The sequence below is a fragment of the Corvus kubaryi genome, unplaced genomic scaffold (genome assembly GCF_017639235.1).
Source record: "Corvus kubaryi isolate FWS band 111438036 unplaced genomic scaffold, C.kubaryi_AGA036_p1.0 132, whole genome shotgun sequence".
Lineage (NCBI taxonomy): Eukaryota > Metazoa > Chordata > Aves > Passeriformes > Corvidae > Corvus > Corvus kubaryi.
In genome coordinates, this window is record NW_024580666.1 from 4,534,191 (window position 1) to 4,549,724 (window position 15,534).

Consider the following 15,534-nt stretch of genomic DNA (forward strand, 5'->3'; position numbering starts at 1 on the left):
CTTAGAAATCTTATATTACAAAAAATAACATTTCTTGAACTTTGAGTGTTCACAGGGATAAAATGAAATCACTTACCAGCTACCATAATAGCAAAGCAGACTCACCTTGTGGAAAAGTAATTTAATTTAATCACCAGTTTAAAAAGATTTGTGTAATAAGAAACAAAGGCCAACAAACTAAAGCAACACATTCTGCCCCACCCTTTCCTAGGCTCAGCTTTGTTCTGGACCCCTGTACCCTTCCCCAAGCAATGCAGGGGGATAGGGAATGGGGGTCACAGTTAACCCATAAAAGCTCCTCAGCTCTTTTCTGCCTATGCTTTTTCCTCACAATTTCCCTGTTCTAGTGTGGGTCCCTTTGTGGCCTGCAGTCCTTCACGAACTGCTCCAGTGTGAGTCCTTGCCACAGGCTGCAGTCCAGGAATTATCCACCTGCTTTAGTATGGAGTTCTCCATGGGCTTCCATGTGGGTCTCTGCTCCACCGTGGTCCTTCATGGGCTACAGGGAAGTACCTGCTCCAGTGTAGTTTCCCCGTGAGCGGCAGGGCAATTTCTGCTCTGGTGCCTGGAGCACCTCCTTGCCCTGTTCCTTCTCTCACCCTCTGCTGTTTTCTTTGTTTTTCCCCTTCTCAGCTGCCTGTGCCCTTTTGCCCATTCTTAAATATAAAGAAATACCATTTCAGCTGAGGGACTCAACTGTCCCTGCAGTTGATCAGCTGGAGCACTATGCAGATCCCCTATGCAGAGGCTGCTAGCTCTTTGCCATATAAATCCAGGACAGTACAGAAATTGATTACTTAGTTCAGTTCATGTCCCAAACTAACTTTAATTTCTTTTTGACTTACAGGATGAATACAACAACCACACTGGACTTGATCTAGTTGGCAGAATAATAGCAAAAATCAAAAGCCCCAATGAAGAAGATATAGAGATCCCACAGTTTCAGGGGAAGGTCAATACAGTAGAGTTTCCATTGGAGAGTGGATCAGCTGAAATTGTAAGTGTGACTGAAATACACAGCTCCATTAACAGTGGATCCAATGACGCTTATTTTCCTGCAGTTTTAAAGTTATCTTACACCTCGTTGTGTTCTGTGGAGATTTAGTTTATGTTGAAGCTTTCCCTTAGAGATAAGTAGATAAATGATTTCTTCTTTGTTCAACTGCTGATTTTCAGAAAACCTGAAGGAAGGAAGGACATTCTTTAAACTGTTTATCCTTGCCAAGTGAGGGAAGGGTACAGGTACTTTCAGTTAGGGACCAGGACATTCAGGAAGATCCAGGAACAGTATTTTCTTCACTTAAATTTCACACGTGAATAACACTTAACCAATTTGTAGTTAAACCATTAATATTACCGGTATTTTACATTTTTATTTATAATACTCTCAGGCTGTGATATTTTAAGATCATTTAGACTGACTTCTTCATGTATTTGTGATTAAATTTTGCCAGGCTCTCTTGATATTTTGTCAAGCTAAGTGGGCCTATATATACTTTGCAGAAAGGCATCCTACCCTCATTTGAAGAAGATAAAATTACCATTTCTATTTATGCTTTGTTTCGCTCCTTAATACAGTTGTCTGTTAAAAATGCTTTCCTTATTTTGGTTTGAATCTCTGGCATCATGCATACTCTGAGAGTACTGCATATTGTAGTCACATCACTGCAGTCACTTTTTCTTCAACAAATACAGATTGAATTTTTAAAACCTGTAAGTTCCATCTGTCACAGTTGTTACAAAATAGAATACAAAAAACACAATGTAAAATGTGCACACGCACAAAACCAGGAACTGTTCAAAGCACACACAAAAAAAATAATGCAGCTGAATGTGAAGTTTCTTCTGAGTGGAATGGTCACAATCTCTTTCTTAAAAGCCTACACAATTTCAGTCAATAGTATTCCTGTGGTGAAAGAGTTGTATATTGATTTTTGTTTTCAACTTGAAGTATCATATAAGAATGGCAGAGCAAAATTATACTCTTACTTCATTTGGTTGTCACATATTTTACTAGTCTGACAGAAGTCTTCAAATAGAAGATGTACTAAAGGAGGATCCAACTTTTCAAAGATGCTTTCTCAGCTACCTTTTATAGCTCACTCACTGGAAGCAGCTTTATGACAGACCAGCATTAGTATGTGCCAAGTGGAGGCAGACACTGCGTAGCAATAAATACAAATTCTCCCAAATGCATCTTGGAAATCACCACCATAAGACCCCAGCAGAATCCTAAAATCTACAGATCCTACATACAGACTTCTTCATAATATATTCTATTCAGTACATTGACTTCTTTTATGGAGCTACATATGTGAAACTGAATGACACAGCATAAATAATTCTCTGTCAATAACAGTTAAGGACAGAAACATCTAGTTAACATGGACAAATGTTGTTAATCTGCCAGACTCTGGTCTACTCTAATCTATACAGAAAAGTGATGAAATATGTATGAAAAACAAGCTAGAAAAATTAAATACAGGGACTGGATAGAGGTATCAGATAATATACTAATTGATTTATGGTACACTCTTGCATTTCTCTGGTTTTCCTACCATGTTATCAGGAGTAGTAAATTAACTGGTTTGTGAACACATTTTTCTCAGCTGGGTGGGGTTAAGAAAAGGTGCAAAAGTGTAGCTAAAGGATCAGCTATAACCACTGGTCTAACAAAACACTCTGCGAATCTTGCATTTACACCTGTGGTAACATGGTGTAAATTGAACACCTCTATATGGGTAATAATAAGTCCATTTACTGGCCTCTGACAGTTCAGCTAAAATTACTGGGTAATTTCTAAAGACTCCTTGCTAATGCAGAAGTAAAAATTTTTTGGTTTATCTCCATGTAGTAGTAACCTGGTGTTGCATAATTGTGACCTAAATTCTCCAGTCTTCCTTTGGTGACAAAGCTACCAACCTATGTAATGGAGGGAAGTGTACTGGGGTTTTGGGGGGTTCCATTTGTTTGGCTTGTTTTGCCTTTTTCTTTTTTTTTTTTTTTTTTTTTTGGAGGCAGATGTGAGGGTTTTTCTACTCATGTATTCCTGGTTTGGTGGGAGGTGGGGGGGTCTTGCATGCTTCTTCCTCTCAATTCTGCGATCTAAAGAGATCCTGCTTCTTTTGACAGTAACTTGTGTTCCCCAGTCATCCATGGGGACTAACTGCATTTCAGTGAACCCAGTATCTCTTCCCCCCTTCAGGCAGTTTTCAGGCATCTGATTTATACTGAATTCACTGACTTCAGACTACTCACAAAACCTGTGTGGAAAGGATTTGTTGGTTGTGACGTACTGTACTTTTCATATGACTTGTAATGGGGAGGGGAAGGGACGTACAAGTGTTCTTCAAGTATTTTGAAATTGTTCCATCTTGTTTATAAAGACAGTTGTGTGCAATTAGCATGAATATAATGAAACTGATAATCTGACATGTTTACCCTTAGTCACAAGTTCAGGAATACTGAGCTTGTTTAATGAAGAAAAATGTTTAGATTTTTGTTAACATATATTTTCTAAAAAAAAGATATTTCCACTACAGACTTCTCCTGATAAAATATGTAGCTGCAATATTTTTGAAAGCCATGAAGACTATCTTTGAAGGTTATATATCTATCTCTTCTTTTAGGCTTCAACCACCTCTCTCTTGATTTGGCCAGTTGAGTAGCAATTTCTACATGTTAAAGGTGGAAACAGTATGAGTTTTACTATAAGCATTATTCATTTTGTGCATGATACCTTTCCCAAAGTAACAACGCATTTAGATATTACCTTTACTAATTTTATTTCTGTTTATCTTTATGGTTTTATAATATTTCTCATGTTTACAAAGAAAAGCAAAGGATTTAGTTTGCCTTTTCAATAAGGAATTGATAAGAAGTTAAATTTTTATGATAGTGTTTGGACATATATTGTTTATTCATTTGGGACCTGCTGTCTACTTCCATGGTAACAACAGTAACTTTAACTAAGCACTGGGAATAGGTTGTTTTTCCCTCTCTGCGTTTATGCATTGGGTCTTTCTTTTTAATGATCTGTTTGCATTTCACATACTGAATGAAGTACACCCAAGGAAATCTTGCTTATGAGACAACGCAGAGGATATTTTTTCTGAGCATGTGCCTCTAAACTAAAATATATAGCCAAAAATAATAAGACATTTAAACAGGTAAAATGATAATCTTAATTCTTAAATAATAAAATTGCTATTGCTATATCTTTGTTTTTTACTTTTGTTTAACAGTTATAAAAGGCATTTCCAAGCCAATACTTAAAAGTGTTGTAATACTGTATAGACATCATATGTTAGGTAGCTTAGAAGATTTAGTATCTGAAGAATGCTTGTTTTGTGTGTAACCTCAAGCATAGGCAAAAACTTACATTTGTTTGTTTGTTTTAATAGAATTTAGTGCTGGCTGAAGACAGTCCTGGAAGAGATAGCACTGAATATATTCTTGTCTTTGAGCCACACCTGCCAGCTTTGAAAACACCTTTGGAACCATATTGTCTCTCATTTATGTTTTACAATGGTATGTTTCAATTACTCTAAAATATTTGCTTTTCCTTAGAATCAGCTATTTTTAGATCCATAATACATTTTCAGAACTATGTCATAGCTTAATAGATTTTTGCTAATGCTTAAACTAGTTAAGTATGTTAGCCTATTTTCTTCTAAAAGTATATATATACATGCTTATTTCTGTAGATTCCAAAAAGCAGCAGCTGATGGCAACACTGACAAGGGAGAAAGACCAATTATCTAAGTCTATAGATCTTTACAGAAAGATGTTTGATACTACCAACCAGCTCGTAGCTGAAATGAAATGTAAGTTCAATCAAATATGTAAGTTTTTCTGGGAATTAAAGTTTTTTCCTGTAATAATTTTGAGAGTATAGAGAAGGGAAGAAAAATCAGTATTGAAATCATGAGAGACAGTAATTAAAGGGGAGCAGAAGGTGTGTGTATCTTGCAGGGAAGCATCTAATTACTTGGATGTACCTGCCTATAAAGGGTCTTGATTTGAGGTAGAATGTCTTATGTCAGAATTATCAAAAGGAGAAAAGAAACATTGAAATTGGTGATCTGATTCTTTTTATCCGTGACTGCCTTTTACTCCCATCTTTGCATGCTTATACATCTGGGAATTCAACATTTGCCTAAAAACAATTTGAGGAGAATGAACTATAGATAATCCTCTTTAAAAAAGTTAGTCTTATGTTTTCAAAATGTTACTTTACCCCTTCACGTTTGACCCTGTATACGTGATTCAGAAGTGTTGTGTAGCTATTTGTTGTTTATGTTCTTCAGAAAATGTAATCCTGTATGAAGTTCTGTTAAACTGCAGAGTAGTGTGAGGGCACTGGTTTATGGGAATGGAAGAAATGAATGAAATGTTTTCTTTGCTTTTTTTTTGTTGTTGTTGTTTGAATCATCCTGCCTGTTGATTGTAAGGGGTTTTTTTAACAATTGCATTTTGAATTTTTATTTTAAGTAATCATTAAGTGTAAATAAAGCAGACTGGCATTAGAAGATGCTGCTGTTTCTTGTAATTTGAATACTGCATATTTCCATTATGAATGGAAAGTCCTGAATTCCAGTGTGAAAGGCATAAAAGTTTGTTTCGTACTTGCACATCTGTAGAGAGTAAGTTAGAGTACAGCATTATACTTTATGCTTAAGTACATTTTTCAAATATAAACATGTTTTGAATAGAGAGTAGAAAGCAACTCACCTGTTTACTCATTTTTTTTTAAATTAGTTAAGATATGAGAGCTGAGGAAATAGTGTCCAGAAAGTGGTGCGCCATGTAACAGACAAAAGAAGGTAGTGCCAGCCACCACTCTTCTCTTCTGTCTTGCCATTTCACCTGTTGGAGAACCATTTAGAATGATAATAGAGGATGAAAAGTAAACCAGCTGACATTCTCAGACTGATGTAAGGTCTAGGCCCCTTTGCTTCTTGAAGCTGAAGGCATGATGTCAGCTGAAATTGCTTAGAAATGGGACAAATCACAAGATCTGTGTGGAAAAATTCTGATATTCTGTGCTGAGATTAAGAAGTAGATAGGATCAGTTGCAGCTGGCATAATTCTGAAAGGTTGTAAGAAATTCTGTAGGTGTTCCATTGCTTTCTATTATTTCTTCACTCTCTTTTGATTTTATTTGTTTCAGGTCAGGTTAAAGAAGCTGAAACAAGAGAAGCTCTCTTGAGGAGCGAACTGAAGAAGCACCAAATTGAATTACCACCGACAAACATAGTATGGCTTATTTCTTACTGAAGTCCATTAAAGTCTCTAAAATTGATATCAGTAATATATCAATAATAATATTGCTGAATTATACCTGTTACCAAAACAGTGAAAATTTAAACTGTAGGAAAATTTGTGGATCGATGTCAAACTTAAGATTTTTTTTTTTTTTTATTCTTTTTCTGTTAGTGTGAGGATATCTTAAAAAGCTGCTAGAGAAATAACAAAAACCTTCTCTTTTATATCCTGGTCTTGTTTTTGTGTTTCTGCTAAGGTTACCAGTGTTACTAGTACTGCTAGATTTTATAACAAGTTTTTGCAGGCTGATCGATATACGTTGGATATATTCTGGCATAAGTAGGACAAAGGAAAACACTTCATTTCAGAGAATCAGACAATTGCATATGTTACTGCCAAAGTTCATGTAAAAATAAGTTTTGAAATATTCAGGGCAATGTACCCCATTGCTAATTTCCCATAAAGACCCAATTATATTTTAAAGAAACTTTTTAAAGGTTTTCAAACTAGTAACATTTGGCAAAAAAAACCCCTATAGTAAACAATTATCTTTAGATCATATAAAACCAAGTTACAGTCATTATTCACAAATCAGTAAAATTAAATTGCAGTCATAGTACTGAAGTTCCCCCTGCTGGCTAAATTTTTCAACCCTGGACATAGTCCCCTTCTGAAATGGCTTCCTTTTGTACATTCATGATTGTCTCTTCCTGCTGTTTTAAACTTTTGTCTCTAATCGAGCACTGATAGTTCTTGGTGAAATGTTCCTTGAAGTCTTTAAAAACTAAAAAAAGAAAATAAGGAGTAATTAAAAAGCTCAGTCAGAATTGCAGTGAGCTTTCCCTTTGCTCTTCTCTGGGATTGTGCACAGTGGTCCCTTATACATTAAAAGTCTGTTTCAGATTATTGAATGTTTATTGTTAGAAAGTTAATTGATGACAGATGAGATAACTACTACTGCTGCTCAGTCCAATGGTAGATGCTTGCTGATTTTAAATTTTCATTCTCAGCTTCAGTATGTGGATTCTCTTCTTAAAAAAAAGATGTCGGAACAAGAAGGAGTAATGAAGCAGCCAAGGAGAACTTGTACCCTCCCAAACTATCCAAAAGGCAACCAGGATATTCTAGGCAAGGTGAGTTTTCTCACAGGGAGCCTTCTAATGAGTTTTGTTGGTTCCAGAAAGTGGGAGTGATGAACAATTAGCCAACTGACTAGGCAAGTAATTCTTGAGTACTATTAAAACAGAGATAGCATTTTCAAATCAGATGACCAGCTCCTCTAACAGAGCCATCAACAGAAGAATTAAATGTCTGTCTGAAGTTGCAGGATTATTGTGATTACTATGAAAAGGGGAGGTGCTCTTGGTTTCTGTTTTGACTGTTGTAACTTCTGTGGTACAGATTGCACATTTAGCTCAAATTGAGGATAACGAAGCAGCAAAAGTTATCTCTTGGCACCTGGCAAGTGACATGGACTGTGTGGTCACACTGACCACAGAAGCCGCTCGTTCTATCTTTGATGAAACTCAAGGTCGACAACAAGTGTTACCCCTTGATTCTATTTACAAGAAGACACTCCCAGATTGGAGCAGGTAGAGAAAAAACAATCCAAGTTCTGCATTTGTCTTAAATACTTCTTCAACTTCTTTTTTTGTCTAATTTGATTTTTAAACTTTACTCCATTTAAAGAGTTGAGGTATACAATTTCTGGGTTCATTATTATAGCAACAGTAATATCACTTGAAACATTAGCTGAAATCTTAGCTTTGTCTTTAACTGCTGTGTGATGTTCTTTATTTAGTAAGGTGTTTCTAGTAAATAAAGAATACAGTGCATTAAAACTTGTGCATAAAATTAGTCATATGAATTCGTTGGAAATAATGTCTCATAACAAATCAGTGTTTCACTAAAACATCTTTAATATAACTGGCATTTCAGATAATGGTGGGGTCATTTACCTAATGTGGAAGTGTTAAGATGCATTCAATTCAGTTGGAAATTTCTGACTAGAATAAGGACAAATTGCTTTCTTCTTTTCTTTTCCCTCTCCCCTTTCTTTAACCAGACCTTTACCTCACTTAAGAAATGGAAGAACCTTCTTCAGACCTGTTGGAAATCCAGTGTTTGCCAGAGATCTGTTAACATTTCCAGATAACATAGAGCATTGTCAAACAGGTAAATGATATGAAAGAAATCATTAATAACTTCTTTCTTTTAAAAAATAAAATACAGAAACATCATAAGTTATAATCCATTCAATAATTTTCATTGGTATGTTTGCAAATACCAGTGTACATGCCTCCTGAGTTTTGTAGGTAAAAATAGGAGAGCTTTAGCACTAATTATTTTTAAACAGAAGTTTTAAAAATTTCAACAATGACCACTTTCTTCTGCTTGTTGTCTTACTTTCATTTTCTCTACTTAGATGTACTACAGGTTTTTTCTTTTTTTAAATTCCTGCAGCATTATCTTATTCCCAAGCTCTTTAAAGCAGAAATTGACCATCACAGGATTAATTTTATACATACTGCAGAAGTTACTCCTTTTGTTAGGCTGTGTTTCCAGTTCTGTTCCTCTCAGAAATGTGTAATGTATAGATTTAAGTACATGCAGACTGAACTGTACGTGACTATGTGTGTTATGCTTAAATAGTTTAATAGTTTTAAGAAATATTTCAATTTTTATGTAGATTTCAGTTTAGGGAACTATCATACTCTCACTCTTTCTAACAATGTAGCAATCCCTACCTTTTTTTTTATACTTTTTTTTTTTAAGTAAGTAGACCTGCTCCTTTATGTGGAGAGTTGGAATCTGTAATTACTTCAGTAATTTTTGCATTTTATTTCACAACTTCCACTATTGAAGGATTCCTCTCTACTGTCAATAAAGACCAATTTTTAGTCCTGTGTGGTTTCAGAAAGTTAGATACTGAGAGTCTTTTAACTATAAATTCTTCTTTGAGTCCCTTGGGGGTATTGAAAAACCACATTGCTTGACATATCTCATGCATTTGAATGGATTTTGAATGGAACAGACCTTCATGAGCAGGAGAGTCTTAAGCTCAGTTGGATCGTTGGCCTGTGATGAATGTTTTTTTCTTTGATAAGCCATTGAATATGAAAAAACACATTAAGAAACTGAGAACAAAATTTAACATTCCAAGAAGATTTTTAAGAGGTTATCATTTATATAATTTCATGAAACTTGGGATTTTATTATGTGTGTCTTGATAAATGTAAAGTATCAAGAGAGAATTTTATTGGAAAACACAGTCAATTATGCCAAAAGGCAATTAAACATACTAATTTTTTTTCATGAATTCTCTGATGAAAGCAGAAGATTTCATGTCTATCTCAACCTCAGAATAGTATTTTATTGAAACAAAAATGATATACATGCTATTTCCCTTGCACTTAAAAGATTTAATAATGATGCCTCAGAACTGACTTTTCAAACTTCAAGTTATTTTGCTCTGGAGAAATTCCATAGTTCAAAAATTTTTATTTTTCAGTGTTTGGTATGCTCTTGGGTGACACTATCATTATAGATAACTTGGATGCTGCCAACCACTACAGAAAAGAGGTATGTTTCAATTATTCTTTAAATTTTATGATGCAGATATATTGCATAGCTACGTATTTAATACATTACAAACTTAGAGTAATTGCCAAGTTTAATGCTGTGTTAGCTGTAAGTGTGCTTACTGCCTGCGGTTCTCAAAGCACTTAACAATGAACGAAATCTCTGTTACTGGCACTGACAAAATGATCTCCATTCAACAAATTCCATTATGAGAATGTTGCCATGGCATATGGGACCATGTTTCCAAAGACAAGCATTTTCAGTTTTGCTGTTAGTATTAAATGCAAGTTCTTCTGTACTTTCCTAGTCATTCCATGTGTAATAAAACACAGGAGTCTAAGGCACATGAAGAAATTTCAGGTCCACTTCACTAAAAACTTGATATGAAACTTGCTAGATCTCTTTGGGACCCATTTTATTTAGGTTTAATGGTACACGTTTTAGCAGGCAAGAGTCTCTGAGGAAATCCTGACACTGGGCACTTTTCCTTTCAGCTTAGGACTTCTCTAGAATCAAAATAATGATTGAGCATAAGAATGTAGAACTGTACTTGATAGCCTTGCTTCCTAATGTATGGTGATAATCAGCTTTTTTTGGGTATAGACCTAAATTCTGCCTTCAGAGTTCTGGTAAAATGTGAGAACACAAACCCAGAAAACCTGGTCTTCATAATTTTTGACAATACTGCTTAATTTTAATTATGCATTCTGTTGGTTGAAAGCAAGGTCATGATGTAATTTCATAAAATATGTTTTCATTAGGGAGCAAGCGGCACTGCAGTTGAAAAATACAAAGCTTCACAACAGCGTTGCTGAAAACCTAGGTTTTCAGTGGAGTTACTAATTTGTTATCAATTTTTATACCTTTGTAGGTTGTGAAAATTACACACTGCCCTACCTTGCTGACTAGGGAAGGAGACAGGATTCGCAGCAATGGAAAATTTGGAGGCCTGCAGAATAAAGCTCCTCCAATGGACAAACTCAGAGGAATGGTATTTGGAGCACCAATGCCAAAACTTTACTCTACTTTTTCTGGACAAATAGGTGGGTTAATGAAGTCATAAAAATACAAAACTTACAAAATTATAATTACAAAATTAAATTATAATTACAAAATATATTGCTTATCTATGTTTTTTATTCTCTTACGTAATATAGAAAGGAAAACTTCAATTTAGCATGAAGTTATTTTAAGAAATAGGAGCTGTACAGTGTTCTGTTTATAAATTTGCCTTTTTTAAAAGCTTACAGCTATTACATTTCCTGAAATAAAAAATAATAATAATAATAATGAGATAATCCCCTTTTCTCCTAGTCTTATTAAAGATGGAGTATAAGCAGTAATAATCATTCAAACAGCAGGCATGGGAAGCTTGAGCTGATTGAATTCCAGCATCATTGAAAATTAAGTTTTAGGTCTTTCTACTCTGGAAACACCATAATCAATTTAGGATTTCTTACTGTACAAGTGAGCTCTATGAAACAGTGGCAGAAAAATTCATGTTCTCAAGAGAGAACATCTCATAAGCTATCCTGTGGGATCACTTCCATTTCTTTATGTGCTTGGATTCTTCATTTCAGAATAAAGGTTATAAATTAAGTTAGAAGATGCAGTTTCTGACTTGTAACAACTGACCTGACTGATGGGTAAAACACTGAAAAGTATTATTTACAAACAAGATTGTTCTTAAATACTTAATTTTAAAAAGAAAGGAATGAATTTTATCCACGACAGTGCAATGGAGATGTGTGGGGAGAGAACACATGTACCTATTGGAGTAGCCATATAGATAAGCAAACTACTTACCACTGACCAATTGAGTAAGAAAAAAAATAAGGATTAAAATGATCTTTTCTGGCATTTTAATAAAAATATATTACATGTAGGAAAAACATGTAAGCATGTCAGTCACAGACTGAAATACGCTGGGTTTAGCACACTTTGTCTATCAGCATGTTTTCAATTCTTGAACTCAGTTATTACCCAATACAAATTATATTGGAATTTTCTGTAATTTAGTACTGGAGCAATCATGGTAGAAGAAAACAGCATGGTTTAATTTCACTTAGATAAATACTAGACATTTAAAGGAAAATCATAGTAAAATTCCATTTTACTTATATGCTTGTAGCGTAGAAGTTGCTTAATCTGTTACTACACTGGCAAGGTACCTGTAAAATAAGCTGTACTAAAAATTTGCAGTGCCTTTTGTCAGTCTGCAGCAGCTCTCTGTGTGAGAGCTTTCACCTCAAAAAACTTAAGGTTTTTTAGTGTTCAGTTAAGCTTTGTGCAAGATACCTCATATTCACCTCAAAGTAAAATGAATGAGCCCAGGCTAACGTGCTTGAACCTTTACTTTATTACTTGACATATTTATTCAGTGCCTGGACATGGAAAATTTTTTTGTCTCATACATTTAAAGAGGAAAAAGGATCATCAACAAAATACACCCTTGTTTATCTGAGTCTGCTTGATTAGATTGCCATCGTGGGACAGAGTGAAACTCTGTAAATGTTCACTTGGTCCACAAGGTGGAATACAATTCAAGTCAGTAATACAACCTTCTGCTTTGTAGCACTGAAAGCACAACATGCTACAAGCATTTAATGTCATCTGCAGTTGAGAATTTTACTTGGAGAACACAGACAACAAGCTGTGTAAAGTGATACCAGTTTCCCACATAATTTTCAGAGTTTGCGGGTGCTTTACTGTCATCTAAGATATGGACTCAAAAAGAAAAGAGGAATCAAAATATTGGATATGTTTTTTTTTTTTTTCCAGGCACCTTTTCCAGTCATTTTAAGAGCAGGTACCAATCCACTATAAGTTTGGATGTTTTTTTAAGTAGTGCTTTTGAAAGATAGGTTTTCTTGTGGAGTTATACATTGTATACGGTGTATTTGGTAGCATTCTTAATCAAAGTGGTCATTTATTTACTGTTTCATGGCTTATCGTTTTATTCCTCAATTAGATCTTCTTCAGCAATACCGTGCAGCAGTGGTTAAACTTGATAATGTGAATAAGGACCTTGACTTACATTTGCAGTCACTGAACACTCCAGAAATGCAAAAGAAAAAACAGGAACTTGCTGAACAAGAAAAAAGCCTCAAGCTAGTAAAACAAAAATTGGGTAGGTTATTGTATTATAATTTTGGTGTCCTAAAGGAGGAGAACAGTTAACTGCAACCAGATGTATTCTGCTCTTACAAACTAAGAAGTTCAAACTATGACTGAAGATTGTTAACATTAATTAATAGCTTAGAGATGTCACATTTTAAGGAAAGAATAGAAAAACTGTCTGTAGTAGTATGATGCTGTGCATATTGCCTAGAGCAGCACTGCCCTGTATTGTGTTCAGATAATAAGAATGTGGTCAGTCAGTGTCTTGTGAACATGAAACTATGATCTCACTAGTAAGAGATTATATAACTGTTAGTGTGGCTGGCCCCGTGCTACAGAACACTGGCATGCTTGTTGAAATCACTGCGTAGTAAAGAGTTGAATTGCTTTTGCTAAGGAAACACAATCAAAACTTTGTGCTATAAAAAAAACACCCCTAAGTATGCAAGGATTGTCTGAGTTACAAATTTTTTTATGTCAATATCAAAGACTTTATGATATTTCAAACTATATTTTAAAAATCAACATTTACTCTGTGACAGCTATAAATAAAGCAGATAGTCTTAGCTGTAATCTTTGAACTCTGTTTCAGATATAAGGTAACTATAAAATTTATGACATTTCTAAAGTCTTACTTCAAAGGTTTAACTCTGATTATAGAGCCCATTTATAACCAGCAGGTTTAATTTTTCTTTTATTGGTTCTTGCAACTTTTTCATAGGTATGACTCCTGCTTTATCAGATAAAGGTGCTGAATCATTACTTCAACCTGTAATGTTAGATATATCTGACACCCCCATTCCTCCCAAAAGAATGCGAAGAGAGACAGTGAAAAAATTGTATAGGTAAGTATTTTCTGAATCTAGTCACTATTTTCCCATAATCTAAATTCAAAATAAAAACTAGTTTATTCTGCATATTTTTCAATTCATGTTTGTATCTAGTAAGCCACAATGAACAGTTTGCATAAAGCTGATTTTCAAGATAATTTTTAATTTCTTCAAAGTTTCTGCTGCTATTTAAGCCTCATATAAAGATTTGCTAATTCTAATTCTCTTTCTCTTTATGAACTGATTGGCATCTTTGTGCATCACATTCCCCTTGTTTTCTGGTATATTCCACACTATTACACCCCAGAACTATTTGAGATGGTTTGGTCTGTAAACTCTTTTAAGGTCTGCTGTCAAATACTGGACAGATGAACACAGATTTTTTTTTTTCTTACAGAATAGAATCATTCTTACACTACTTTTTCTAAGTAACTATCTGAGGTGAACTGGTGGTAAAGTGTTTAATGCAGTTGTCTCTTTACCCATGCATCTGTTCTCATTCGCTCTGTGCTAATGAGCATTTGAACACACACACACACACAAATTTGGGAAATCTGTATAGTCGGTATCTTTAAAATGACATGGAACTGACTTTGCCATTTCTCATGTCTCTCCTGATGACTACATTACTGTCTTTGCTGAACTATGGTCATCTTTCTGAGATTATTTAAATCTTATCCAGTAGCGTTCTTTGACTCTCAGAACAAGTGTTCACTATATTACTATGTCTCTTTATTTTTTATATTTGTTAGTATTTTAATTTTTATCTACATATAGAACGGAAGTGGTTATGTATTTAAACTAATATTACCCTGATGCTATTCTTCATTTTAACAAAATAAATACAATAATAAGAATCTGTACAAATATGGGGTTTATATTGTTTACACTTGTGGGAACTCTGTGCTATATATATTATATATATGTGTATGTATATACATATATACACACACACATATACATATATATAAAAAAGAAAAGCTTTGCTTATAAGCCACTATGCTATGTTTTGTTTAGCTCAGAAGAATGGATCTCTTCTGGAAAGCAGCAGCAGCAGCCAGTGCTACAAATGACCCCTTCAGAACTTAATGGAACTCCACGAAAAAGAAAGGCATAGACTCATCAGACTTGCTGGGAAAAGCTGTGTATTGAAAATGTGAATACATTCAGTTAAAGGAAATACTCATGTTGTATTACCATTACTCTCAAGATTTTTATACTGATAGAAGATATAAATGTATTTCAGTTAGTAGTAACAGAAGTTTAAGTATTTAACACTGATAGCCCAGTTTTTGTATAGGTAATTTTCATTTCTAAAAGCTTTCAGAGTTTTTATGTTTGTGTGTGGAAAAAAAAGTTTAAAATATATTCTTTTTTATTTATGAAAATAATGATCTTTTCAATAAAATTGCTTCAGTACAAAGCACTGACAATACAATCACTTGTATTGAATAGATTGTGTGATGAAATGAGATTTTAATTTAATAAGCATCCCAAGCTGTCTTGAGGAAGATAGTCAAAGGTCACCTTTAGTGATCTGCATCACAAAGATTTTAGTGATGAACAGGGCAGAAGAGGATAGGTGTGATTAAAGATAACATTTCAGCCAGGGTCAGAGCAAGCAGCTGGAAACGGACTTGATTGAAAGAAAAAGGGCAAGAGTAGGAAACTAAACTTGAGAAAGTACGGAACTATTAGTTGAAGCTGTGTAAATAAAGAACATAGGAGACAGTGT

At 34.4% G+C, this 15,534-nt stretch overlaps 1 protein-coding gene across 1 annotated transcript in view; it reads left to right on the forward strand.

The window, feature by feature from the left end:
- Positions 1-15,237, forward strand: part of SMCHD1 (structural maintenance of chromosomes flexible hinge domain containing 1) — a 69,544-nt gene extending 54,307 nt beyond the window's left edge. Inside the window, exons 37-48 of the mRNA XM_042030433.1 lie at positions 848-997; positions 4,404-4,530; positions 4,707-4,826; positions 6,173-6,258; positions 7,278-7,400; positions 7,669-7,859; positions 8,333-8,442; positions 9,779-9,849; positions 10,721-10,892; positions 12,821-12,979; positions 13,691-13,814; positions 14,817-15,237. Of these exons, the coding sequence (XP_041886367.1) occupies positions 848-997; positions 4,404-4,530; positions 4,707-4,826; positions 6,173-6,258; positions 7,278-7,400; positions 7,669-7,859; positions 8,333-8,442; positions 9,779-9,849; positions 10,721-10,892; positions 12,821-12,979; positions 13,691-13,814; positions 14,817-14,916 (1,533 nt within the window). The 3' untranslated portion in view covers positions 14,917-15,237. The remainder of the gene's footprint in view (positions 1-847; positions 998-4,403; positions 4,531-4,706; positions 4,827-6,172; positions 6,259-7,277; positions 7,401-7,668; positions 7,860-8,332; positions 8,443-9,778; positions 9,850-10,720; positions 10,893-12,820; positions 12,980-13,690; positions 13,815-14,816) is intronic.
- Positions 15,238-15,534: the final 297 nt, after the last annotated feature.